At 35.5% G+C, this 26,643-nt stretch overlaps 2 protein-coding genes across 2 annotated transcripts; both read left to right on the top strand.

Moving 5' to 3' along the window:
• The first annotated feature begins 14,567 nt into the window (after window positions 1-14,567).
• Window positions 14,568-19,716, top strand: LOC141712839 (putative gamma-secretase subunit PEN-2). Its single transcript, XM_074515932.1, has 2 exons — window positions 14,568-16,440; window positions 19,347-19,716. Exons 1-2 carry the CDS (start codon window positions 16,176-16,178, stop codon window positions 19,505-19,507), a joined length of 426 nt encoding a protein of 141 aa, XP_074372033.1. The 5' UTR covers window positions 14,568-16,175; the 3' UTR covers window positions 19,508-19,716.
• A 542-nt stretch (window positions 19,717-20,258) lies between these two features.
• Window positions 20,259-25,633, top strand: LOC141710899 (ras-related protein RABC1-like). The gene is made up of 6 exons (XM_074513394.1): window positions 20,259-20,473; window positions 20,802-20,870; window positions 21,467-21,532; window positions 22,676-22,797; window positions 24,539-24,667; window positions 25,339-25,633. Exons 1-6 carry the CDS (start codon window positions 20,341-20,343, stop codon window positions 25,444-25,446), a joined length of 627 nt encoding a protein of 208 aa, XP_074369495.1. The 5' UTR covers window positions 20,259-20,340; the 3' UTR covers window positions 25,447-25,633.
• The last annotated feature ends 1,010 nt before the right edge of the window (window positions 25,634-26,643 follow it).

Genomic DNA, 26,643 nt, shown 5'->3' with positions numbered 1-26,643 from the left:
AGATTTGGAGTCCCTTTGAGATATCTGAAAATTCTTTTAATATCCACTAAGTGAGATTCTTTAGGGTCAGCTTGAAATCTAGCACAGAGACATGTAGAAAACATAATATCAGGTCTACTGGCAGTTAAATATAAAAGTGAGCCAACCATGCCTCTATAACTTGTAATATCCACAGACTTTTCAGCCTTGTTTAATTCAAGCTTGGTGGCAGTGGCCATGAGAGTTTTTGCAGGTGAACAATCCATTAAGTCAAACTTCTTTAAAAGATCATAAATATATTTAGTTTGACTAATGAAAATTCCACCACTAACTTGTTTAACTTGTAAACCAAGAAAGTAAGTTAGGTCTCCCATCATGCTCATTTCATATTTACTTTGCATTAATTTAGCAAACTTTTTACAAAGTTTATCATCTGTAGATCCAAATATAATATCATCAATATAAATTTGTACAAGTATCTTAGAGCCATTAACATTTCTAAAGAAGAGAGTTTTGTCAACAGTACCTCTTGTGAAGTGATTATCTAGAAGGAACTTTGATAAAGTCTCATACCAGGCTCTAGGTGCTTGCTTTAGTCCATAGAGTGCTTTCAACAAATAATACACATTGTCTGGAGAATTTGGATCTTCAAAACCTGGAGGTTGGCTTACATAAACTTCTTCCTCCAATTCCCCATTTAGAAAATCACTCTTGACATCCATCTGATAGACTTTGAAATTGGCATTAGCTGCATAGGCTAGAAAGATTCTGATGGCTTCAAGTCTTGCAACTGGAGCAAATGTTTCATCAAAATCTATTCCCTCTTGTTGAGAATAGCCTTTGGCAACCAATCTGGCTTTATTCCTTATGACAATGCCATTTTCATCTATCTTGTTTCTGAATACCCATTTTGTGTCAATAGAACTCTTGTTCTTTGGCTTGGGTACCAGCTTCCACACTTTGTTCCTCTCAAATTGGTTTAGCTCCTCTTGCATAGCTAAAATCCAATCTGGATCCAAAAGAGCTTCTTCCACTCGCTTAGGTTCCTCCTGTGATAGAAAGCTACTATACAGACATTCATCTTGAGTAGCTCTTCTAGTTTGTACTTTAGATGTAGCATCACCAATGATCAGTTCAAAAGGGTGATTCTTGGTCCATTTCCTTTGAGGTGGTAGATTAGCCCTTGATGAGGTTGCCTCAGTATTGTCATGATGTGAGATAGAATGTTGATTTGTTGAAACTCCCCCTGAGTTGCTGATCCTTTGAAAGGAATTGGGAGTTCTATCAACTGATGAGGTGAATTGATTATCCGTTGACAGACTGTGATCAACGGATGCTTCGTTATGAACTTCAACGGATGATGCACTTTGTCTTTCAACGGATGCTGCATTGCTTCTTTTAACGGAAGCTGAATTATGACTTTCAACGGATGCAGCATTCTGTGCATTATCCAAAGGCAGACTCTGGTTTCTTCTTGAGATGCCTTCTTCACCATTCTCATCTTCACTATCATCACAATATATCTCAATATTGTCAAATTTGAGTCCTTCATGATGTCCCTCATCTGTTAGTCCATCAATCTTTTTATCATCAAACACAACATGTACAGATTCCATGACAATGTTGGTTCTTAGATTGTAGACCCTATATGATTTTCGAGCAGAATAACCAACAAATATTCCTTCATCAGCCTTTGCATCAAACTTTCCTTTGTGATCAGATTGATTTCTTAAGATGTAACATTTGCAACCAAAGACATGTAGAAAGTTTAAAGTTGGTTTTCTTCTCTTGAATAATTGATAGGGAGTCATACATTTTGCTTGATTGATTAGAGAAATATTCTGAGTGTAACATGCACAGTTAACAGCCTCAGCCCAAAAATAAGTTGGGAGCTTTGACTCCTCAAGCATTGTCCTTGCAGCTTCAATTAGTGATCTGTTCTTCCTTTCCACCACACCATTTTGTTGTGGAGTTCTTGGAGCTGAGAACTCATGCATGATCCCATTTACTCCACAGAACATCTTCATGGTTGAATTCTTGAACTCAGTTCCATTGTCACTCCTAATATTCCTTACTTTGAAATCAGGATGATTGTTGACTTGCTTGATATGATTGATGATGATTTCACTAGCTTCATCCTTTGATCCAAGAAAATAAACCCATAAAAACTTTGAGAAATCATCTACAATCACTAGGCAGTATCTTTTCTTTGAAATTGACAATACATTAACTGGTCCAAAAAGATCCATGTGTAGAAGTTGCAGTGGTTCATCAATTGCAGATTCAAGCTTCTTACTGAATGATACTTTCTTTTGCTTTCCTTTCTGACAAGCATCACACAGTCCATCCCTTGTGAATTCCACTAGAGGCATTCCTCTAACTAAGTCCTTTTTGACTAGATCATTCATTGTCTTGAAATTCAAATGGGACAGCTTCTTGTGCCATAGCCAACTTTCAACTGGACTTGCTTTGCTGAGAAGACAAGTAATGGATTCTGCATCTGTAGAGTTGAAATCAGCTAAGTACACATTTCCTTTTCTAACTCCAGTTAGAACCACTTTATTGTCCTTTTTACTTGTGACAATACAGGCTTCAGAATTGAAGGAGACAGTATTCCCTCTGTCACATAGTTGACTGATGCTCAATAAATTGTGTTTGAGACCATCAACCAATGCAACTTCATCAATGATGACATTTTCTTTTGAAATCAAGCCATATCCCATAGTGAATCCTTTGCTGTCATCTCCAAAGGTTATGCTAGGGCCAGCTCTCTCCTTAAATTCTGTGAGCAGGGTGAAATCTCCTGTCATGTGTCTTGAACAACCACTGTCCAAGTACTATAGATTCCTTCTTTGTCCCTGCACACAACAAAATCAATCAAGTTGATTTTGGTACCCAAGTTTCCTTGGGTCCAGCCTTGTTAGACTTTTTCCTAGACTTCATTCCTCCTGCATCTTTTGACTTAGGTAACTTTGGGTCAACCTTGGTCTCAGATGTGGTTGGTTGAAGTGTAGGGTTAGTCACAGAATCATTTAACACATTTGATTGAATTTGATAAGGCATAGGTTGTGCAAACATGTTATTCCACATAGGCATATTGTATGGCATTTGAGGCATACTAAATGCAGTAAAGTAAGGATTGTTAATGTATGGCATGTTTGCAAAATGTGCATGGGGATTCTGGTGAGACATAACAGGCATAGCATGCAGAGGTGACATAGACATGTTAGGCATGGAGGGATTTGAAGGCATGGGAGCATTTTTAACAGATTTGCAATTATCAGATAGGTGATTAACACTTTTACAATGTACACAGCTTTTTCTAGGAGCATACCTATCAGGTGTGTAATTGTTATGTTTATTAATCCCTACCTTCCCATTTCTTTTAGATTTTCTTTTAGTTTCCTTCTTATCCTCAACCAACTTAAGCCTATCTTTCAACTGATCTAAAGTCATGTGTCCTATATTCACCTTACTGACATCTCTGGATGTGCTAGCTCCTTCTCTGACAAAGTTCTTGAGAGTTGAATCATTCTTTTTATTTTTAAAAGAACTTGCCTGTTTTAATTGATGAGCCTTCAACGGATGCTCCTTTTCTTCCTTCAACGGATAACTTTCATCATCCGTTAATTCCACATCCGTTGACAATTCATCAATTAATTCTAACTTCTTTTTGTTTTTCTTCCAGGCATCCTCACAGAATGATTCAATTCCCTGAACCTTGGCAATTTGAACACCAACATCCCTAGATGTTTTCCAGGCCTTGATTACCTCTTGCTCACTTTCTAACTGTTTAGAAAGAATTTCTACTTTCTTAACAGCTTCTTCTAGTTCACTCTCGACAGTCAAGCATTTAAGTTTAATCTTTTCAAGCTCAATTACCTGACTCTCTAACACAGCATTCCTATCACTTAAAAACACATTATTTTCTTTGATCCTAGTGTTTTCTTTAGCTAGTGATTTAAGAGAAACACGCAAATGATATAATTCATTGGACATATCATTTATGGCTTCATTGCATTCATGTTTAGAAAGCTGAGAGAGATCAGTAGTAATTACCTGGTTGCTTGATGAACTAGTTTCATTTTCATCAGAATTAGCCATCAGGGCTAGGTTGACATATTCCACATCATCATCTTCATTTACCCCATCTGCTGCCCAATCATCTTGAGTGAGAAAAGCTCTTTCCTTTTGTTTGAGCAAATCAAAATACTTCCTTTTGTAATCAACTTGCTCAAATTTCTTTTTCTCGGAATTTGGCTTCCTACACTCACTTGCAAAGTGTCCACTAATGCCACAGTTATAACATTTGAACTTTGATTTGTCCACCATGTTTTTGTTTGGCTTAGTGAACTTTGTGTTTTTCCTGAACTTCATTTTTGCAAACCTCCTGGACAGAAAGGCCAGATGTTCATCAATATCATCAGATTCATCCTGACTGGAATTGTCTTCATCCTCAGCAACTTGCTCTTTACCCTTGCTTGATTCTGATTTGCTTGTGCCAATTTTGAGACTTGGCATTGTCTTTTCCTCATTTCTGGCTTCTACTTTTTCACTGTCAGCTACAAGTGCAACTGATCCTCCTTTTCTCTTTCCCTTTTCCAACAGCTCATCTTGCTCCATCTCAAGTTCATAAGTCTTCAAAATTCCATATAATCTTTCAAGTGTGAAGTCCTTATAATCTTGAGAATTTCTTAGAAAAACAGTCATAGGCTTCCATTCCTTTGGTAGAGATCTTAGAAATTTTAGATTGGAGTCCTTGACTTGGTACACTCTCCCATACAGCTTTAATCCATTCAATAGTTTCTGAAATCTGTTGAATGTATCATTCAATGATTCTCCTTCTTCAAAGTGGAAATATTCATATTATTGAATGAGAAGCTGCATTTTGTTTTCTCTAACTTGCTCAGTGCCTTCACAGATAAGCTGCATAGTATCCCAAATTTCCTTAGCAGTTTGGCTATTGATGACATTGTCAAACATATCTTGATCCAGGCCATTAAATAGAATGTTCATGGCTTTCTTGTCCTTGTGGACCTCTTCAATATCTTCAACAGTCCATTCTGCCTTTGGCTTGGGAATAGACTGTCCAACAGCAACTGTAGCAGTAGCAGCTGTGGCCACTTTGTGTGGGATGTGAGGACCATTCTCAATGCAGTTGATGTAGCTTTCATCTTGAGAGAGAAGATGTAAATGCATCTTCACCTTCCAGTGATGATAGTTATCTCTTTCCAGGATTGGAATCTTTACACCAATATCCTTCTTACTCATGCTGTTAGCAGAATAGATCTTTAAACTCTTTGTATGTTAAGAGCTTGCTCTGATACCAATTGTTATTCCCAGTGGACTAACAATGAGATTTACAAAAGGGGGGTTGAATGTAAATCTCAAAACTTTTTCAAGTTTTGAGCAATTTGTAAGACTAAGTGTTTGAGTGATCAACTGTGTGTGAATTGCTTGGAGCTGATGCAGACAGATATATATTTAAACACAAATGAAATGAACACAAAGAACTTAAAAACTTTTCTGGTGGATTTGTTGTTCCACCAGAGATGTGTTATTTCAGAAAATCTGTGATTCAAAATTAAATCACAGCTGCTTCCTAGTACAAACTAGATGATTTTCTCTCTTGATATTTCTAAACAGCTCAGGGAAAATTCATATCTAATTACTAGCTACTACTTGGTTTATATAACTCCAAGTTTACAAGTGAAGACAAAGATAAAGTACAATAAGACAATAGTTCTCCACTTGTTTCTGTTCCATTTTTATCCAGTATAATATGGAATTATCTGTTGACTTTCCATTTTGAACCAGACTAAAAACGGCTGCTTTTTTTGCTGTTCCTGAAATAGGCTACCACATCTCTGTCAATCCATGTGCCTCTGTCAGCTTTGTTAACTGTCACTATCAACTGCTATGAAGCTTTCATCCGTTGATGGCTTTATCCGTTGATGCTCTAGCAGTGCATCCGTTGAAGCTTTCATCCGTTGATGGCTTTATCCGTTGATACTCTAGCAGTGCATCCGTTGAAGCTTTCATCCGTTGATGGCTTTATCCGTTGATGCTCTAGCAGTGCATCCGTTGAAGCTTTCATCCATTGATGGCTTTATCCGTTGATGCTCTAGCAGTTGAAGCTTTATCCGTTGAGGCGTTAGAGACATCCGTTGAAGCTTAGTTTCTTATCCGTTGAAGGTCTTCAATATCCGTTGACACTACTTCACTTATACAAAATTACAAGGCATGAAATATTTACAATTAGCCCTCCTACTTGTACATCCATTAGTAGTCAATATGACTGATTATCTCCTAACAACATCTAAGAATTACAGCTTGAAACCAGAGAGTGAGATGTGCTACAATACCTAACTTATTGCTAAGTAAGGCTACTCCTTCAACGGATAGCCAAGATGGTCTTATCCGTTGAGGCTACAAACACTAGATTTCTACTTAAGTGTTTTACTGAACTTATCATCAAACTAATACACATATTCCTAACATTTGTTTCATTAGGGTATCCTACAAAAATGCACTCTTCGGATTTAGGTCCAAGCTTGTTAGATTCTTGACGTTTCACAAACGCCTTACATCCCCAAACTTTCATAAAGTTCATGCCCGACCGTTTCTCCTTCCATATCTCATATGGAGTCTTTTGAACCTTCTTAGTATGAACACGATTAAGTGTGAAAGCCGCTGTTTCTAGAGCGTAACCCCATAAACTAATTGGAAGATCTGCATGACTCATCATCGATCGCACCATGTCCAACAAAGTGCGATTTCTCCTCTCTGAAACTCCATTCCATTGAGGTGTTCTTGGCGGAGTGAGTTGTGATACAATACCACACTCTTTCAAATACTCTCTAAATTTGGTGCTTAAGTATTCACCCCCACGATCGGATCGTAAGATCTTAATACTTGCATCTCCGCCAATTTGCTTCTCTACTTCAACCTTGTATTCTTTAAGTTTTTCAAAAGAATCGGATTTGTTCTTCATAAGTTATACATATCCATATCTACTGAAATCATCAGTAAATGTAATGAAGTAGTAGTAGCCTCCTCTAGCCATTACACGCATTGGGCCACATATATCACTATGTATTAGCTCTAGACGTTTAATGGCCCTTTGACCCTTACCAGTGAAAGGGGCTTTAGTCATCTTACCAAGCAAACAAGATTCGCATTCTTGGTATGATTCAAAATCAAACTTATCCAAGTATCCATCCTTATGTAATTTGGATATGCGTTTCTCATTTATGTGGCCTAGACGACAATGCCAGAGGTATGTTTGATTTGAGTCATTTATTTTAAGTCGTTTGTTTTCTATATTATAGACAGGGTTATCTAAATCAAGAACATATAAACCATTAAATAAATGCGCAACACCATAGGTTAAATCATTCAAAGCAAAAGAGCAACTGTTGTTCTTTATTGTAAATGAAAAACCTTTCTTGTCCAAACAAGAAACAGAAATAATGTTTCTGCGAATCGCAGGCACGTAAAAACAGTCTTCTAGTTCTAAAACAAGCCCAGAGGGCATAGATAAATAATAAGTCCCTACAGCTAAAGCAACAACTTTTGCTCCATTGCCTACTCTTAGGTCCACTTCTCCCTTAGCCAAAGTTCTACTTCTCTGCAGGCCCTGCACATTTATACAAATATAAGAAGTACATCCAGTATCAAATACCCAAGATGTAGAAATAGACAAATTGACTTCTATAACATAAATACCTGATCCAGAAATCTAAACTGCTTTCTTTTTCTTCAGATCCTTCAAGTAAATTGGACAGTTTCTCTTCCAGTGACCATCTTTCTTACAGTAGTGACATTCACCCTTGGCCACACCACCTTTAGGCTTTAAAGCCTGTTTGGGACCTGACTTTGGCTTGGGTGTAGAATCAGATCCAATCTTCTTCTTACCCTTCCACTTGCCCTTCCCTTTGGCCTTACCTTTATTTACCATAAGTATGGGAGCAGGTTCAGCTGTCTTCATGTTGGTCTCATATGTTCTCAACATATACAACAATTCAGTAAGTGTTTTGTCAAATTCATTTATATTGTAGTTCACAACAAACTGAGTGAATTTGTTGTTCAAAGAATTCATGATTAGGTCAATACCAGTTTCCGGACCAATCGGGAAACCCAAAGTTTCAAGGTACTCAATGTAACCAATCATCTTCAGAACATATGGGCCAACTGGTTCACTTGCCCCTTGTTTATAATTAAAAAATGACTTACTCGTGTTGAACCTTTCTTGACGAGTTTGGCTTGCTAACATGCTTTGCAAGTGCTCATTGATAGTATATGCATCCATATGCACATGATGTCTTTAAAGCTCAGCACTCATAGTTGCCAACATAAGACATGCAACATCATTTGCATCATTCTCATCCTTTGTGCGTGCTGCTCGTTCATCAGCAGTAGCACCCTCAGGAAGGGGGTCTGGAGGAGGAATATCAATGACATGAAGCTTGCGCTCCTGCCTGAGGACAATCCTCAAATTCCTCTGCCAGTCTAGGAAGTTGTTTCCTCCTGTCAGCTTGTCCTTCTCAAGGACTGAACGTACGGATAGTGTGTTTGTGTTGTTTGCCATTACTCAGTATCTACAATAATAAAAGCGCAAAATAAACATTAGATTGTCTGAGTTAAAATTTTATGTTCATATGATTATGATATATTCATAATATATCTCCCACTATTTTTTATCAAATTAATAGCCCTAACTATTAATTCGGAAAGTATATCCCATAAATCTTTCTAGTGAGCCAAGATCAATATTTCATCATGTCCTAAGTCAACCACTGGTATCCTTAAAACATGATTATTTAGGTAGACAATAGTTGTCAATTATATCATATATAATTCTTGGATAATTTGGTGAACAACAATTGATCTTATCTACTTAATAGATTTTTAACCAAACTCTATGCTTCTAAGTTCATAATAGTTGAATATAACCGTTTATATTCACCTTATTATGATGACTCAGTTAAGTTAGACCCAATGATACAACGTCCGAATATAACCGTTTATATTCGTCGTATTTCACCACGATAGATAGGAGTCCCCTGCCACTGACAGCCCTTCCCCTTATCGATCTAGGATTCAATGAGTGTTCATTCATTGGAAAGCATCTGATTAAAACTTAATATTTTTACTTACGGATTTTTAATTTAGAACGATCATGATCCCATCATAAAGAGATTCCAATTTTTCCTTGAATAAAATACTTTAAATCAATACTCGTCAATGATTTGATTTCCAGGTAGTGGAGGAGTCACATCAGTCTCGCTTAAAACCCACAGCCTTACAAGTTCTATGAACTCGTTGTTAACAAAATCGCCCCATGTCAGAAATAAAGAAAATTCGTATTTTATTCCGTGTTTCATAAACACGAGAATCTCATGATCGTTTGTTAATTTTAAATCTTGAGTCGTTACAGATTTTATCTTATTTAAAGGCATGGCATGGGTGATGTATCTAATACATACATGCATCATTAATCTAATTAAAACATGCATTTTCTACTCTACACATATTATTTATACATCATATGAAAAGTATGTAAAGTAAACGTGCAATAGTTATGACCCAATCCTATGTGATCTTTTCAGGCTAATGAAAAGATCAAGGTCAATCTATGGTGTAAAAATAACTATTACATATGTCTTCTCTATTTCTTCCATTGTCTCCTTGGCCTCCATAGGATGCCTCCTTGTTCCCTTGTCCTTCTTGGATGTTACATTAAGAATTATACTAATGAACTTACAAAAGAACTCGAGTTACATTCGAGATAAAATAATTACAAATAGAAAACGACATGCAAGTCGTATTTATTACAAACCAAAAAAATAAACCATTACAACTAAGGTCTTAAGGCCATAACTATGCACCATGCTCAAGTAACCATTAAAGAACATGATAGATCATATAAAGATGACATACTATTTATCACTTATCATGATCCAATCAAGAATAATAAATAAGTAAAGCATATGTCATAAGCACAAATTACAGACTCATATAACATAACTGTTATCATGGCAGACTCATCACACACGCATACTTGTAAAAATACAGTAAATATGTAACCAAATCAGCCCCTTATAAATTTAGCTCTGATGCCATTGTTGGGTTCCGAGGCATAAAACGCAGCGGATAAACGTAAATAAAACAAAAAAAAATTCGAAACCAAAAAACAGGATCCATATATAATTATGGGCAGATTATGGAGATAACGAATCATACCTTTCAAGAACTTAACTTTCACGAACTCAACGGAGATCCTAGCTATCACGCTTTGTGTCTACCTCTCGAAGAAACACCTCTATGGTATCCACACGAGCACCTCCAAGAACGTCTCACGAACTTGACTACGGAATGGATGTATTAGCCTCCTTCTTGACGATCTGAATTGCCTCTGCCTCTCTTTGCTGCTAGGGTTTTCTCAAAAAAACGTACCCCCTTCTTTAACCTATCATTATCTATTTATAATGGCTGATTAAAAAGGCCCATAACAGCAAAGCCCAACCCTAGTAGGTATTGGATTAAATAATAAAAACGAATTTCTATTATTTAATTAATAACTAAGTCATACTTAATTATTATGGGCAAAAACATTCCTTTTAATTCGAATTTATATTATCTCAATTAAGTCTTACTTAATTATAATAAAATTTGAATAATAATCAATTAACTTAAATCCATAATTTAAATTAACTATTCTATTAAGTGCTCTATTTGTGCGACCCTATAGGCTATTATTTAATTGGCAATAATTTTATTCTTTAATAAAATTATAAACAATGAGCGGTATCTAGTAATACATCATTGTTACCCAATTAAACAATAATTAAATCGTGATTAGATAAAACCTTTCGTGATTAATATTTTTCGTGTAATATAATCCCTTTAACCATACATATTATAGATTAAACTCGAGGCATGTATTTAGTCATCCTCTTCAACATTTAATCCGGGTTTACTTGATCCATGAGTAGACTATCAAGACAAATCATAATTTGAGCATGGCCATACTTTTATAGTCTCACTCAATCAAGAGGCCAATAATATCTCTCCTAATTATAGGAGGGTTAAATCCTTTATCTATCATTCATATATATATATATCTCATACGACTCATGATATACCCGATATCCACTTTTATCATCACCCGATCAAAAGTAACTTTTAATGTAGTCAAAGTATATTAGTTCTCGTATAGAAATATAATGATTTCAAGTCAAAGGATCGTTACACCATTATCACTGTGAGTCTTTCTTATGACTTTATTAAACATGAAGAATCTCACTGTGGGTCTATCCAGTACCATGTACTCTCACATGTACCTATGTATTGACTTTAGTATCCCCATACTTATAACCAATGAGATGTGGTTATCTTGTCAAACAACATACTAGTCTATCTATGTATTATTATTGTCCTATATAATAGTACTTGACTAGGGACCTTTAAGAATATGATATATTATATAATTTCAAGTTCAAGTCATGTACTTAAACTATACAATGTGTATCATGATTCTAAGGAAATTTATTATGCTAACAAAATATCGCAGTAATTAAGGTCATAATAAATACATTTATTGAATGATCAACTAACATAAATATTTAAAAAAATAATGAATGATCAACTAACATAAATATTTAAAAAAATAATGTATTGCCTGTAGGGTACCTACACTAATAGTTAAGCCAGTTGCACGGGTTTTTTAAGCGGGGAAAAGGGATAAGGCAAGGGGATCCCCTCTCCCCGTACTTATTCACTTTAGTGCATGCAGATGTTCACCCTAATGTTAAAGAGAAGAATAGAGGAGGATGGAGTTTTTAAATATCATCCAAAGTGTGCTAAACAAAGAATTTCTCACCTTTCCTTTGCTGACGATTTATTTCTTTTTAGTGCGGCTGATCCTTATTCGATCCAGATCTTGAAGGATGCTTTGGATGAATTTGGGCGGTGTTCGGGGCTGTGGCCTAATAATTCAAAGATTAATATTTTCTTTGGTAATGTCCCTCGGGATAACAAGTTGTTGATTCATAATATATTGGAGTTTAATGTGGGCACGCTGCCGGTTCGTTATTTTGGGGTCCCTCTTATTTCTTCTAGACTCTGGATTAATGATTGCAAGCCGTTAATTCAAAAAGTGCGGGATAAAATTGATGCGTGGCAGAATAAATGGTTAAATTATGCTGGGCGTCTTCAGCTTGCAACGTTTATTTTGATGTCATTACAGGTTTATTGGGGTTCTATTTTTATTCAGCCCATTTCTGTTACGAAGCAGATTGAGAAGATGATTCGCTGTTTCATTTGGGGAGGTAATGAAGCTGTGAAAGGTAAGGCGAAGGTAGCTTGGAAGGACGTGTGTATCCCCAAACAGGAAGGGGGTTTGGGTCTGAAGTCTTTGCGTTGTTGGAATAAAGCACTCATGGTGTTCCATATCTGGAATATAGTCTCAGATAATTGCTCTTTGTAGGTTAAGTGGATTCACGCTTATCGTATTAAGGGGTGTAGCTTCTGGGACATTAGAGTTCATTGGGATGCTTCTTGGAGTTGGAAGAACATCCTTGAGATTCGGGAGGAAATTAAACCATTTATCAGATCAAAGTTGGGTAATGGGCAAAATATTAACTTTTGGTTCGACACATGGGCTCTTGAATTCCCGTTTTCGCGGGTCTGTAGCTATAGAGATATCAGGGGAATGGGATTTAATAGGTGTAGTAAGGTGGCTGATGTGCTGAGTTCTGGGAGTTGGGAATGGCCGCGAGGGCTGTTAGAAAAAATTCCCCAATTAAGTGGTATCCATCCTCGCTTGTCTGAGCAGCCTGATCAGGTTAATTGGATGTCGAGATTGGGTAAAATTGAGAAGTTTAGTGTTCATCAGGTTTGTGATGATATTAGATTAAGGAGAAGTATAGTTTCGTGGTGGCATCTAATTTGGTTTACCAAAAGCATTCCCAAACATTGTTTTCTGTTGTGGCTTGCAGTTAAAAATAGATTTCTTACGCAAGATCGACTTAAATTCTGGCAAATCCAGCAGAGTGTGGCCTGTAGCTTCTGTGGCGGCCCTCCTGATTCTATAGCTCACCTGTTTTTCCAGTGTGGGTTTTGCTTCTCTGTGCTTTCAGAGAAAAGGTTATTGTTTGGAGTATAGGGGCAACTGGGATCAGTTTATTCAAGATGCTGCTGCAAATTGGAAGGGTAAATTTTTAAATGTGTTAATCAACAAGCTGGTGTTAGCTACTATTCCTGTTTGTCAATATACTTATAAGCCACTTATGGCTTATAAGCCCGTAACAGCTTATCGACGAGTGTTTGTCGACCCAACTTATAAGCTGAATTTACAACTTATAAGCTGATAAGTTGAAAGTTGGCAGTGACATACTTTTTTCCAACTTATTTTCATTTTTTCACTTTTTTCTAAAGTTTTGATTTTAAAATATAAATTTTTAAATATTTACTAATTTAAGATTCATGAACTAAGATAATTGTATTTAATAATTATTTGTTTTAATTCATTTAAGTAAAAAAACTTCTGACTTATAAGTAAATTTATCCAAACACTTATAGAACTTATAACTATTTATTAACTTATAACTTATTTCGCACTTAATCATTTTAAGTCATAAGTTACTTATTTTATAATTTCCCAAACGGGCACATATATCTCATCTGTGGTTGGAGCATAACAGTAGATTATTTCAGAGGAAGAATAAATCTTGTTGGGCAGATTATTCAGAAAATCTCAGAAGATATCTGTAATAAACTTTAAGGGCTTTCTGTGGTTAAGTTGTTGAGAGTTCAGTTAGAGTTGGAAAGATGGGGTTTAGGCCCTGAGCTCCATTCAATCCAAATGTGATTTATTTGTGCTCTTATTTCTTGGGTGTGGTTGTCAGGTGGCGTAGGTGTGGTGAAGTTTGAAGGTGTTTTGTTGTCTGGTGCTTGCGAGTATCCTCTCTTTCGCTTGTGTAGTAATATGAGGGTGAGTAGGAAGTTGAGGTTTGTTGTTTGGGGTTGGCGTTGTGAGTTTGAGATGGGTTTGGTGTGTTTTAAGGAGAGGAATTGTTGCTGGTTTGTGATCAAATTTATAGAGAGTCCGGAGAAGTGGTGGTTTGTTTGTTGGCTTGATTTTGTCTGGTTTTTTCTGAAGGAGTTTAGTTTTGACTCGAGGTTTCGAAGGGTTGTTTTGTTTGGATGGGTGGTTACAGATCTCTTTTTCTGCAGATGCTGTTGTTTTTTGTTCTGGGTGAGCTCTGTCCTGTGTATGTGTGTTTGTGGGGTGTGTGCGTGGGTCTGATTGTGTGTGTGGTGGGTGTGTGTGTTAGGTGTGGGTGGCGTTAGTCCGTGTGTGTGTGTTTGGGAGTGTGTTTTGGGTTTGTGACGTGGGGTTGCTGGTGTGTGTGTCTGTGGGATTTTAGGTGTAGTTTTGGAAGGGTGGTTTGGTATTTGGGTAGAGTTCTTAGGTTTTCTGCTTCATGGGGGGTAATGTTATTGTTTTTGTGCCGGGTTTGGGTGAGGGATAGTGGTTGGCGTTTTGGTGTAGAGGGAGGGTTTAGGAGTGGGAGCTTTGTGTCCGCGAGATTTTCTTTTTGTTGTTTTTGCTCGGATTTTACTGATTGTTTGCTTGAGGTTGGGTTGGGTCTGTGGTGTTATGGTTAGAGCCGGTCAAACGAACGGGCCGAGCGTGCCGGGCCGATTTTTTGCCGGGCCGATTTGATTACTACTGAACTCGTGAACGGCCCGTAAAAATTAACGGTCCGTGCCGAGCCATGCCGATCAGAGAAAAGATTAACTCGTAAACGGCCCACGATTCAGGCGAGTTCAACGGTTAGTCGAATTAAACGGTTCAGGAGGCGAATTAGGCGGTTTAGTTTTGCAAGTAAAGCAAGCAGGTGACCATTTGTTGTTGGATTTGAAGCAGGTGAGAGGACAGGATTTGAAGCAGGTGAGAGGACAGGACGAAGTTGTTGTTGGCGCGTGGGAGCAACTCGCGGGCTGAATTGTTGTTCACGAATTGGCGAGCTGTTAGTATTTATTGTTTATTATTTTAGGGGTAGGAAATTTTAGGGGCTGGACTTTGAGCTTTGGTTTGCAGAATTTGATCCTGAGAGTGTTACGTGTTGTGTGCCTCTGTGCTGCGATTTCTGTTAGTTGGGTGTCAGGGCTGCGAATTTTTGGAGTTTTTTTTTCCATGCTTTATTCTCTTGGATTTGCTGCGTTTTTTGCTGTTGTGCGGGTCTTTTTCCGAAGGCTGGGTCTTGCAGATCGAGTGCATTTCTGGGAGTGAGTGATTTGGTTTAAGTGCTTGTTGGTTTCTACTGTCTTGTTTGTTTTAGTGGTTCAATCAAGCTTTCTGTTGGTTTTTTTGGCACTCTGGAAGCTATATGGGCTGGGGTGTAGTTTCTGTTTTTTGGGTTGGGCCTGTATGGCCTTTTATTGGGTTGGTTTTATTGGGCCTGTTGGTTTGTCCAGCTTGTTTTTTGCTGGGTTTGTTACTTAGGCTTGGTTGGTTTGTTTTCCTTTATTTTTCTTTTTATTTAGCTTCTGATACTTCTCTTTATTTTTTTTGAGTCTTGTTCCATATTAGTTTTGAAAAGGATCCCCTTGTACATTCTTTCTCTTTTAGTTTTATATACGAGGTATGACCTCATTTACCCAAAAAAAGAACAAACTTACGAAACTCTAATGCATACCTTTATCCAACGAGATGAAGAAGAGGGGTAGAGTACAAGATGATGATATCTAGGGTTTATTGATCACATTTCGGGATTGCTCGCACTTCAATCGCCTTCAATCACCATGTTAAGATTTTTCCCCAATTTCGAGATGAGGAGATCGATCAATTTGTCTTTATGCCCTGTTTGAAGTGCATGTATATTGGTTATACTCCTTTAATCTTTTAAATTTGTAAGTTGTAAGAATATGTGAGGTGGCATCAATTTTTTTAAAGTTTTATTTTTGTATGTTACCAGCCAAATCATCTTGACTGACAGTTTTTGTTCAACGTTAACATTTTCCGTTACGGTCTTAAAAAAAGGTAACAGACTGATATAATATTATATTTCAGTAGTTTAGATGAGTACCCGTGAAAAACGGTGAGCGGTTTAAGAGTACTGAGCGATATATATATAACTACTAAGAAAAGAGAAGTTTGAGCAGGCGGGGTAGGAGGCTTGAAAGAAATGGAGAGAGCAGCAGAGCTTGAGAACAACAACAATAATGAGAATTCTTCGACATCGTCATCGTCATCGTTGATAGGTGGCAGCGTAAGACAAGAATGGCCCACAATAGATGGTCCATTGGGGTTATCAGAGAACGATTCAGTCTGGTATGCTCGCTATTTCTTCATCTTTGGTTTCTTGATGCTCCCCCTTCTGTGGGCTGTCAATTGTTACTTGTTCTGGCCCGTTCTCATTCACTCCCGCTCTTTCCCCCTTCTCCGACCCTGTAAGTCTACCATGCCCCCCCCCTGTTTATTTTTTAATTAATCATCTTGATCTATGTTTCTTTTTTGGGGGTTTTTGATTTTTTTCTAGTATTCATGCTCTATGCTACCAGAATTAGGTCCCACTTTTATAATTACTTATTACTTGATCATGTAAGAGTTCGTTAATTCGGTTGCTGTGTGATGCTGGGGAAATCTTTCAATGGAGATGATGGTTATGCTGGATAATATATTATGATGATTACTACCTTTTTTTAAAAAAACTGTTGAACGTATATGGATAAGTAGCTTGACATGTCAACCAGATCCACACAATGGGAAATAAACAAATGTGATACTCAATATTATTTGCTTCTACTTGTTCAAATTGCTGGTTGGAAGAAGCACTTTAAACAAATCCACAATCAATCTCAAATTTAAAACTTGCAAATCATTATATTTATAGACAATAACATATCCATAGGTGCTTGCACCTATAAACAAATGGAGTAACATCAAAAATTAACCCAAGAACTCAACAATACAACAATCAAACAATGCAAACACACAAATAATTAAACAATGCATATACCCATGTAGTAATAGGTGTATCTACATGTGTATGTATAGATGCATGTGTAATGTGCTTTAACTTTGAGAATGATATGAGTAGCCTTAGCCTTGTCTTCTTCAGTATTTGCCTAGATTTGATTTGATATCGTCAACATGTCTCTGCGTCTTCTTCTTCGTGTCTGTGATTTAACTGCTTTTTCTGACACTATATTTGTTTAATCAGACCAAAAGTTTTTAAGATACTGTCCAGAATGAGTAGCGAAAAAACAATAAATGATTTGATTTATTTTATACATCAAATGTTGTTCTAAACAATTCAGTTGAAACCCCGGAGATTATTAATGTGTACATATTCTGACTCTATTAGAGATAAGAAAACGCTACTTCTGAATTTTGACTTCAGATATAGCTTTTAAAAATTTGCTGGTCTTTCAACTTCACACTTGGCCAAAATCCCTGAATGCCTAGCATCAAGGACAAAAAATGGTGAGCGAAAACCCAGTTAAGTTACATGATTAATATCAAAATTAACAAACTTCGCTGCACATTGGAAGTTATGAATCCCTAGTACGAAGCAAGTAGTTTAAAATATAAAGAATATATATTGTGCACTTACAGAGTAAACTGTAAGCTTGTAAACTTGTCAATGGATCCCACATGTTCAGATATAAGATAAGGTGTTATAATCTTCTGAAATTTTAAATTCTTGACAACCTCATAAGGTCTAAACAAATAGAATCCCGGGAAGCAAAGCTCAGTCCTCACTGGTCATTGCAGATCAGTATCGAAATCATTGTAGATCAGTATACCATAAAGTCAGGATTGGTGACAATACTGGCTTAGACTCTAATTTCATGTCCAAATTTCAAAACTCACCTGGGATTATCAATGATGTCAAAATATGGAGGACCAAATTGTAGTGAATTATAAAGAGAGAAAAAAATTAGAATGGCACTGGACTAAAGTAGACTTAAATTAAATAGTGGAAATACATTCCCAACCTGTTATGCTACCTCTGTTGCTTCTATTTCGATTTAAATTAAAAAAAATGAACATAATAATTCTGTGTGATTTGTTAATTTTAATTCAAAAAAGAAATCACGGAAATTTTTCTGCCTAGCTATATATTTTGTTCACCTAATTATAAATGCAAAAAGTCACATGGATAATTTGTGAACAAAGTTAGCTTTCTTATTTTAGTTCAATGAAAGACTAATACATTAATTAAATTGAACAGTAAAGTATTAGCAGGGCACAAATGTTGATATTATTGGTTGCGTGTCTGCCCTTAAATCCTCTATGTTCCCATCAGTTCTTCCTATTGTTCTTGCGTGTCTGCCCTTAAATCTTCTGTCTCGATCAGTTTTTCCTGTTCTAGCCTAGGCTTTAGCCTCAGCAGTCCTTCGAAATCAGTGTAAAAGTTTTTTTCCAGCCCCGGTTAGATCCTACAAAACAATTTTTTTTTTGTGAATAATAAGAAAATTTTAATATTACTCCCGATACTTCAAAGTTATGGTTTCCGTACCAGTGTATATACATCCATGTTTGTATTTATATAAGAATGTTCTTTATTTCTATTTATCCCTCTCACGTGCTTTAGAAATTAAACATTCTCCTTTTTGACCTTCTCTAGTCACTAAAATTATGTCTCCACTCCGATTAAGCATCAATCTCATAATTGGTATTAACATTACGACTTAGTATTTCAGTCAGGGTTTTAGTTGTTAATTGGCTATAAATTGAAGGTCGGAACATATATAAGCCAATATAGTAACGTATATACACACATACCGGCAGGCGGTAAGTAATTCTCCATTTTGTTATCTTTCTGCTGTGAATTTGTTTCTTGCTAGGATTTCGATATTATATTTCAATTACAAAAAGAACTCTCCGGTAACCTGTTAAATTTATATTTTCTTTCAAAAGTTGTTTTGGGACTGAAGGAAGAGTTTCATTATTTTTCCTTTTTAAACCATAATACGATCAATAAAAAAGTGTGAAGATGATATATAAATGCTTGATAAATACGTAATTTCAGATACTTTCAGAAATTGAATTAATGATGGGTGTAGAACCCTTACCCTTGTTTCCTAATTAAAATCTCTCTTCTTTTTCCCCAAAATGATATAGGTTCTGCTTTGTTTACCAAGATACTGTCCAGAATGAGTAGCGAAAAAACAACAAATGATGGATATAGAATTCCTACTTATCCTGTATGCTGATTGGAATCTATAATTTTTATTTTTTTTCCTAAATGATGTGGTTCTAGCGTTTACTCTTTTTTTCGTCAAAAGTTTACAGTTCAAACTATGAAACTAGATATATTTGTTAAATTGTCTGCAAATTTCTGGTGTAGATATTGTCAGATCAGCAATTGCTTTTGCGGTGTTCTCAGCAATACTGGGTTCGTGGGCTGTTACCTTTGTTGTTGGAGGAGAGCGTCTTTTCGGCCATACCTGGGATGAACTAGTTATGTATAATGTTGCTGACAAGTATGGTCTGACAGGCTGGATATAAGTTGTAAACTTTGTTTTTGTTGTATGTCTGATGACTCGTTAAGGGTATCTGTATATCTTTTAAGTAGTAATGTATGGAGTTGCAGTAGCTTCAACACATGAATTTGCTATTGCTATTTAGTCTGTGTTCACCATTTGTGCTCCAAAACAATTACTGTATCCTCTATAATTGTTATGTGAAGATGTCATTAACACATAAGTTTTGTACAAGATTCTGCAGTACCTTTGTCATAGTCATAGTAGCTGTTCAGGATTAACCAAGTGTCCTGTATGTGGCATGGTATCTATTTTAAGCATTGGTGTATTAAAAGGCTGAAGAGCAATAAATTATGAAGTTACTTTGTAGAGGGGACACTGCTAATGTGATGAAGCTGAAAGTTGAAGTTACAATACATACATAAAGATTCTTAGAATTTGAGAGGAGGTTCTGCAAAGAAACTTTACATTTTCTTGGAAAGACTGTTTTGAAAGAACCAATTATTTGTATTTTGACGCAATCATTTGTACTAATTTAGATGCTTATTCACAATATTGTAAAATGTCATATTATTCTGAATTTTGTTTCTGATTAAAAGAAAGAGTTTTTAAAGAAAGAACCAATTATTTGTATTTTGTCATATTTTTTTAAAAAAAAGTAAAAAAATGGGTCTACAAGTATTACTATAGTAAAATTTGTCAGCCGTAGGATGATAAAATGCATGTGTATATTTGTAGTAACGTTGGTTTGAGATACGATTAGGTTGAGTGAAGAATACAAATGTTAATGGTGGTGTCTGTAAATAAAAAATCTATAAACGCAAGTACAAAGATATAGAATAGAAGATAGAGAGAGAGATGGAGGCTTCATCAGATACGGAGTTTGATTACCTGTTTAAGGTGTTGTTGATCGGGGACTCCGGCGTGGGAAAGAGCAGCATTCTTCTCTCTTTCACCAACAACACTTTTGATCATCTTAATCCTACCATTGGTTCGTTTTTACACATGCATTTCTGTTATCAATCTTCCGTTTCTTTAACAACTTCTAATCATTTTAATTCTCATCAATGTCTAATCATATTCATGTTCTATGATCATTTCCATTTCCATTTCCATTTGTCCTTTTATTAAATTAAAAAATCCTACTTCTTCTAATTGTTGATTTTCTTAACAAATTATGCACCAAGTATCCCATCTAACTCCTGAAAGCAGAAATCGTGAATTCAAATTCTTCTGTTTAGCTTATAATAACAACCAATTTTGAGTTGAGAACAGTTTGCTGCCCTCATATCTTTACTGAGTAATATCCATATCTGCAGGTGTAGATTTCAAGGTAAAATATATTCAAAGGGGAGGAAAGAAAATAAAACTTGCAATTTGGGATACAGGTAATTTGGAACTGACGTGGTTCCTGGATTTCCATAAACTTTGTCTTTGTAGACATTTTTCAGTATCTTAAAATTTCTTATATTTTGTGATGGGATACTAATAAAGTCAGTACCTCTATATCGTCACTTTGGTGATAATGATCATAAGCTCGCTTTTGTTGTTGATCCAAAAAGAACAGAAAGTTCTTAAGTTTCCACTCTTTTAGAGCTTTCTAAAATTACTAAAAAGTCACGTTTATTACTAGGACTATAATTAGCTGAAATAGATAGAGAAGATAACAAACAAGTTCACAATGCCTTGTCAGCTAAACTAGCATCAGCCTTTGTTATTAATCAGGCAACAAATAGACACCTTTGGTGAGTAGTGGTAACAATTCGTCGCAATTCAGAATAGATTATGCATTTAGCAGTTTTTTCTGCGCAATTGTTAATATATGGTTTATGAAAAAGCTCTCGGCAGTGTTCAGTTAATTCATTTATTTCTGAATTTACTAACTGTTCAGTAAAGAACTTGTTCTATTTATCCGTGTTCCACTTATGTGTCACGGAGAAGAATTTGGAAGTGCCATCAATTAATATATTTGTTTATAATGCAGCTGGGCAGGAAAGATTCAGAACATTGACAAGCTCATATTACAGAGGAGCACAGGGTATCATTATGGGTAAAATTCTTGAGATTTTTACCTTCAGCTTGCATTCTTTTGTAAATAACCTTTAGAGAAAGTAATCACAATTCATTAATATGTTAATAACTATATTAATTACTTGCTATATATATAAAAGAGAAAGGTTAATACAATTTGATGACAACTATAATATATGCTTGCTTTCTTTTGTCACAAACCATTTTGGTGTAATGGGTAGGAGATGATTATCACTACACTGCTATATGTTTTTTTTCATAAATTGTGCATTCTTTGTGTTTCAACTTCACAAAGGTATTCTTGAACTTAAGGAAAGTTAAGTCAAATGTCTGTAAAATAGATGAATTCTGTGGTAATTTACATCAGGAGGTGCAATAATTTTGGTGGAAAAGCGTTTTATATAGGACTTTGAAAATGTATTGCCCTCAATTTGTTGACAAAAACCGCTATATCTCAGAATTCCAAGTATGCCTTTAGTATAGTTTTTGCTGTAAATAATTAGTTATATAGAAAGAGATGATATTATCATTTATTGTGGTACAAGAACTTTTTCTACACAAGTAAATATGCTTACGAGGAGAACAGAGAATTACTTGTAAGAAATGCGGTAAATACTATAGATGTAAATATGATCTACTAAAGCTAATGTGGTACTTATTATATTTTTATTCTATCAACTATTACATTACATACTTTGTAGAACATGATTTACTTCTCTGCTGCATGAAGACTTAACTTCACAACATCACCATCATGGCTAGTAGAATTTAAGTAGGTTTTACGATTTGTAGCAAGTATTTGAATTATATCTCTTTACTAAAGCTCGTCTCAGTTTAAATAATGTAGTACTACCTTAAGTCCCCCTTCCTTTTCCACACACACACACAAAATTATGTGCTTGATATTAATCCATCCAATACGGATCCAGGTGAAAGGTGAAAAAAACAATAAAATCTTAATGGCATGTATTACCAATTTTTTTGTAATAACAAAAAATTCTAGTCACAATTTTTGATCTAGTGATAGACAAAGGATATCACAAGAAAATTTCAGTTTCTCTATTGTCAAATTCTTAATTGATATTACTGCCTAGCTTCTTTGTCATACAACTTTGATATCAGATGCATTGTTACAATATCCCATGTGCTTGAATTGTCACAGTATATGATGTTACAAGGCGAGACACATTTACCAATCTTTCTGAAGTATGGTCCAAAGAGATTGATCTCTACTCAACTAACCAAGATTGCATTAGGATGCTTGTTGGAAACAAAGTTGACAAGGTAATATTCAGGCAGCGTTGCTCAAGCCTCATTGTATGGCAGATTGAATAGTTTATAGTTAGCTATAATTTCCCAAATTATAATTGGCTTGCAATGAATAACTAATATTGTCAGTGGAAAAACATCTTTCTTCTCATCCACTGATAACTCCTGGATCATTCGCAGCTGTGGTGGTGTAGCTGTCATGGGGCTCCTACAAAACAATACCGGAAGGGGAGTTTGGGTCCCGCGGCGTCTCCAGTGTGAGAGTAATAACTCGTCTTTGGGGAAGATGAAGATAGATAGGAATACAAGGTGGTTGTGTGTGTTTATGAGTGTGAGAGGGTAATTAATCCCAAAACCTTTCCTCCTCGAGCTATTAATAGCCCAAGAGTAGGTTTTAGGGGTTGATACCTTTAAATCGTAGTCGTCGGTTCTAGGAGCGGAGGACACCTAGTTGGAGTGGATGTTTTACACGTGCCGGTGCGGGACTGGCTGAGTAATGTTCTGAGGATCCTCTGACATGTGCCCTGATTATTCCCATGATTGATGGGTGACAGTTGTCCCCATCATGTGCTTAGGCAAGCGCCTCACGTGCTGGGATTTCCCAAGATTGGGCTTGCGGGACTGAGCCAGTTAGGACTAGTGGTGTGCGAGACTGAATTGAGTTAGGAGTCCGGGCCTGGTCCTTGCAGGAGTTACACGTACTATCATCCACGTGGGTGTTGCAGATTTCAATCATCAATTCATAATCATAAACATTGGTATCTCTTGCTTTTGTCAATGTCGTTAATCTAGTCATGAATGTTTTCAATCTAATTATCTAGACATGATAAGAATGGAGGCCCTGAAGACAGCAAAGTAAATTGACAAAATCTATGATCATTTAAGCTATAGGTTATAAAAGAAAAACAAAGGAAAGAAATTTAACATAAATCTGATGGCTAAAGTGAATGCTTGAATTTCCAGGTATGATAACCTAAGAACAGGGGCAGAACCAACCTTGGCGTGGAAAATGCAGACAACCCCCAATTTTTATTATATAATACCCTACATTCTAATTAAATCATGAAACTGTCTAAAATGAATCACCCATGGGGAAATAAAGGAATATTACGAGCATTTAATGGTCCCCTAAGTACGAGTTTTTGGAACACACAATAGAATTACGAGATTTGGTAGAAAACTTATAGGGAAAGGAAGGCATTGGCTTCACTCATTGGCTTTATACTCACGACAAAGTTTTTGCTGCTACATGTGCTAAGCGCTGGTCCTTGTTGATCCTTCTCTAAATGAATGTCGTCTAGACTGGACTTAGCAACAGAACTAGAGATGAATGGTCTTTTTATGCTTCTATAGTTAGTGCAATGAAAACATATTGATCGTCTAAAGATTTCAGAGTCTCGAGTATTGTCAAGGAGTATTGTAACTTTAAATGGATGATGACTCTACTGTAAGTTGTAGAGTTTTCTATATGTTTATTATAAAAGTTTGCAGGGAATCTGCACGTTATGTATGGATGGATTGTATGCAGATGATTTTCTTTATGTAATCTGTTTCGGAATTATGTGTAAAGAACTTGAGGTAGATATCACAGCTATATTAGCTATATTTTAAGCATCAGTTCATTACCAAAATTAGCGGAGATCATGCATGATGTACTTGCTGAAGCTTATCTAATATGAGGGTAATAATTAATTGATCTATTGTCGCAGAACGGTATGTAGGATTATTGAAAATCTCAACCTCTGATGTCTTTTAGGAAAGTGAAAGGGTTGTGACCAAAAAAGAAGGAAGAGACTTTGCTAAGGAACATGGAAGCTTATTCATTGAGTGCAGTGCAAAAACACGAGATAATGTAGAGGAATGCTTTGAAGAGCTTGTATTAAAGGTAACTGAAATCCATTTTTGACACACAGACTCTCTCTCCTATATTAGGGTGGTAACAAGTCAAGTTACTCTTGTACCTTGTATACCTAGATATCTGAACTAAACTTGTGCGTAGAGCTGTATGTATGATCTGGCTGCATAAACTTAAAGTGTCATCTCCAAAAACTGATTTAGGAAAGATACTGATGCGAGTGTTAAAGATGTAATAATCATCTGCTTATTAAGCAGATTAAGTATATAGAGATGAATAGAATTTCAGGCGCCGAACTGATATTAAAAGCTAAAGTAACAGACACTAGTGAAGCTTTCCTCGAACCTAAATATTTAGGGCAAGGTACACGGTTCTTGACATGGTAGAACAGGAGCATATATAAAATGTACATATATGTTGACTAGGAGAAAGCAACTTATAGTTACCAAATTTCCTCCCATGATATAAGTTACTACCTCTTGATCACTTGTACTGCCCCAAACTCTCCAAGGTTTTGAGCAAGAAGAACAACAGCCTCCACATATTTTGATTTACCACATCTATCTCTACATTTTATATGGTTATAATACCAGTACTTTTAGTAAATTCAGGGAGCATGTAGTTGTAAGAAGTTGCGTACTTAAATGTTTTCTGTTTTTATGGTGAATTTGGTATTTTAACTGAAGTATGATGATATGCAGATATTAGATACTCCCGGTCTTATAGAGGACAGCTCCAAGGCTACCAAAAAGAACATACTTAAAGGTAACCGACTACAAAATGATTCTGCGACAAGTAGTTGCTGCTGAGCTATGTCCTCCTCCTGTACTAATCTTTGCTAAAAAATGCGTGTTTGTTGTATTAAGTTATCAGTATATAACTGGCTGTATCCTGTGCAAGGCACGAGCATGTTCTAAAATATTACAATATTTTTTATTAATTTTAGTGTATTTTTGGATATTTGAAAAATTAAATTAGTAATAAATATTGGCGGTTACCAACCTTATTTTTTTATGTGTTGTATTCAAAGAAGTTCCCAATAGCAATTATATTATTGTCAACTTGTTTGATACTATAATATATTTTTGTATTTTGTGTTGTATTGATAGTAATTTCGTGTAACACACGCATAGTGTATATATGACCATACGTAGCAATTTATAATTTGATCTGCAAAAAAATATTTTTTGTGTTGTATTGATAAGAATTTAATGTAATATATGTGCATGATGATTTAAATGTGATTACGTTATTGTCTATTTTGTAAGAAATTATTTGATACTTATAATATATCACAAATAATTGTATTAAATTTCAAACAGTTTAAAAAATATTATGTTTTGCAAGTGTATTCTAAAATTAGTGAGTGATGTTTTTTTATCAGCTACTTAAACCATGATTAATATGATACATGTTATTAAAAAATTTGATATAATTTAATCATGTTTATTTAATAAATATATGAGATATCTAATTCTTAATTAAATTAATAACTTTTTAAATGATATATATTATTGAAAATAACATATGTATGCATATATATGTAAGTGTGTGTATAGCTATTAATCACAAAATAATTAATATGCATTAATGAAGATTAACTATTAATGGATATTAAATACGAAATAATAAATAGGATAAGAGTTATGTCATTTTACATTGAATAAATTGTCTCACTCAACCCCTATATTTGCTCTATTTTATATATAATAGATTTGTAGATGTAGAACTGGTGCCCTACTTACATGCTGCTAATTTTGTTGTGGAATCATTTTTTTTTATTTTTGTAAAGAAAATTAATCGGTAAAAGGAACAATGTTTTTGGACAACTCGTGTTCTTGTAGTTTTTAGGTCTTGAGAAAAAAATGATGTAAATAACGATCCTTTTTTGTCCTTTAGAGATATCAAAATAGTGATATTAAAAACACATAAAACATGCACGTACAACATGTTTCTCATGATAAAATTACTTTACTTAAAATTTTTTCAAGGTACTAAGAAAAATT

The sequence above is a fragment of the Apium graveolens genome, chromosome 3 (genome assembly GCF_009905375.1).
Source record: "Apium graveolens cultivar Ventura chromosome 3, ASM990537v1, whole genome shotgun sequence".
Classification (NCBI taxonomy): domain Eukaryota; kingdom Viridiplantae; phylum Streptophyta; class Magnoliopsida; order Apiales; family Apiaceae; genus Apium; species Apium graveolens.
This window is presented reverse-complemented; position numbering and strand designations above follow the sequence as displayed.

Excerpts from the sequence above, each read along its gene's own strand:
- LOC141712839 (XM_074515932.1), top strand. The coding sequence starts at position 16,176 with ATGGAGAGAGCAGCAGAGCTTGAGAACAACAACAATAATGAGAATTCT. Across the intron at positions 16,441-19,346 it reads TTTCCCCCTTCTCCGACCCT|ATATTGTCAGATCAGCAATT; the intron begins GTAAGTCTACCA and ends TTTCTGGTGTAG.
- LOC141710899 (XM_074513394.1), top strand. The coding sequence starts at position 20,341 with ATGGAGGCTTCATCAGATACGGAGTTTGATTACCTGTTTAAGGTGTTG. Across the intron at positions 20,474-20,801 it reads TCATCTTAATCCTACCATTG|GTGTAGATTTCAAGGTAAAA; the intron begins GTTCGTTTTTAC and ends CCATATCTGCAG. Across the intron at positions 21,533-22,675 it reads AGCACAGGGTATCATTATGG|TATATGATGTTACAAGGCGA; the intron begins GTAAAATTCTTG and ends GAATTGTCACAG.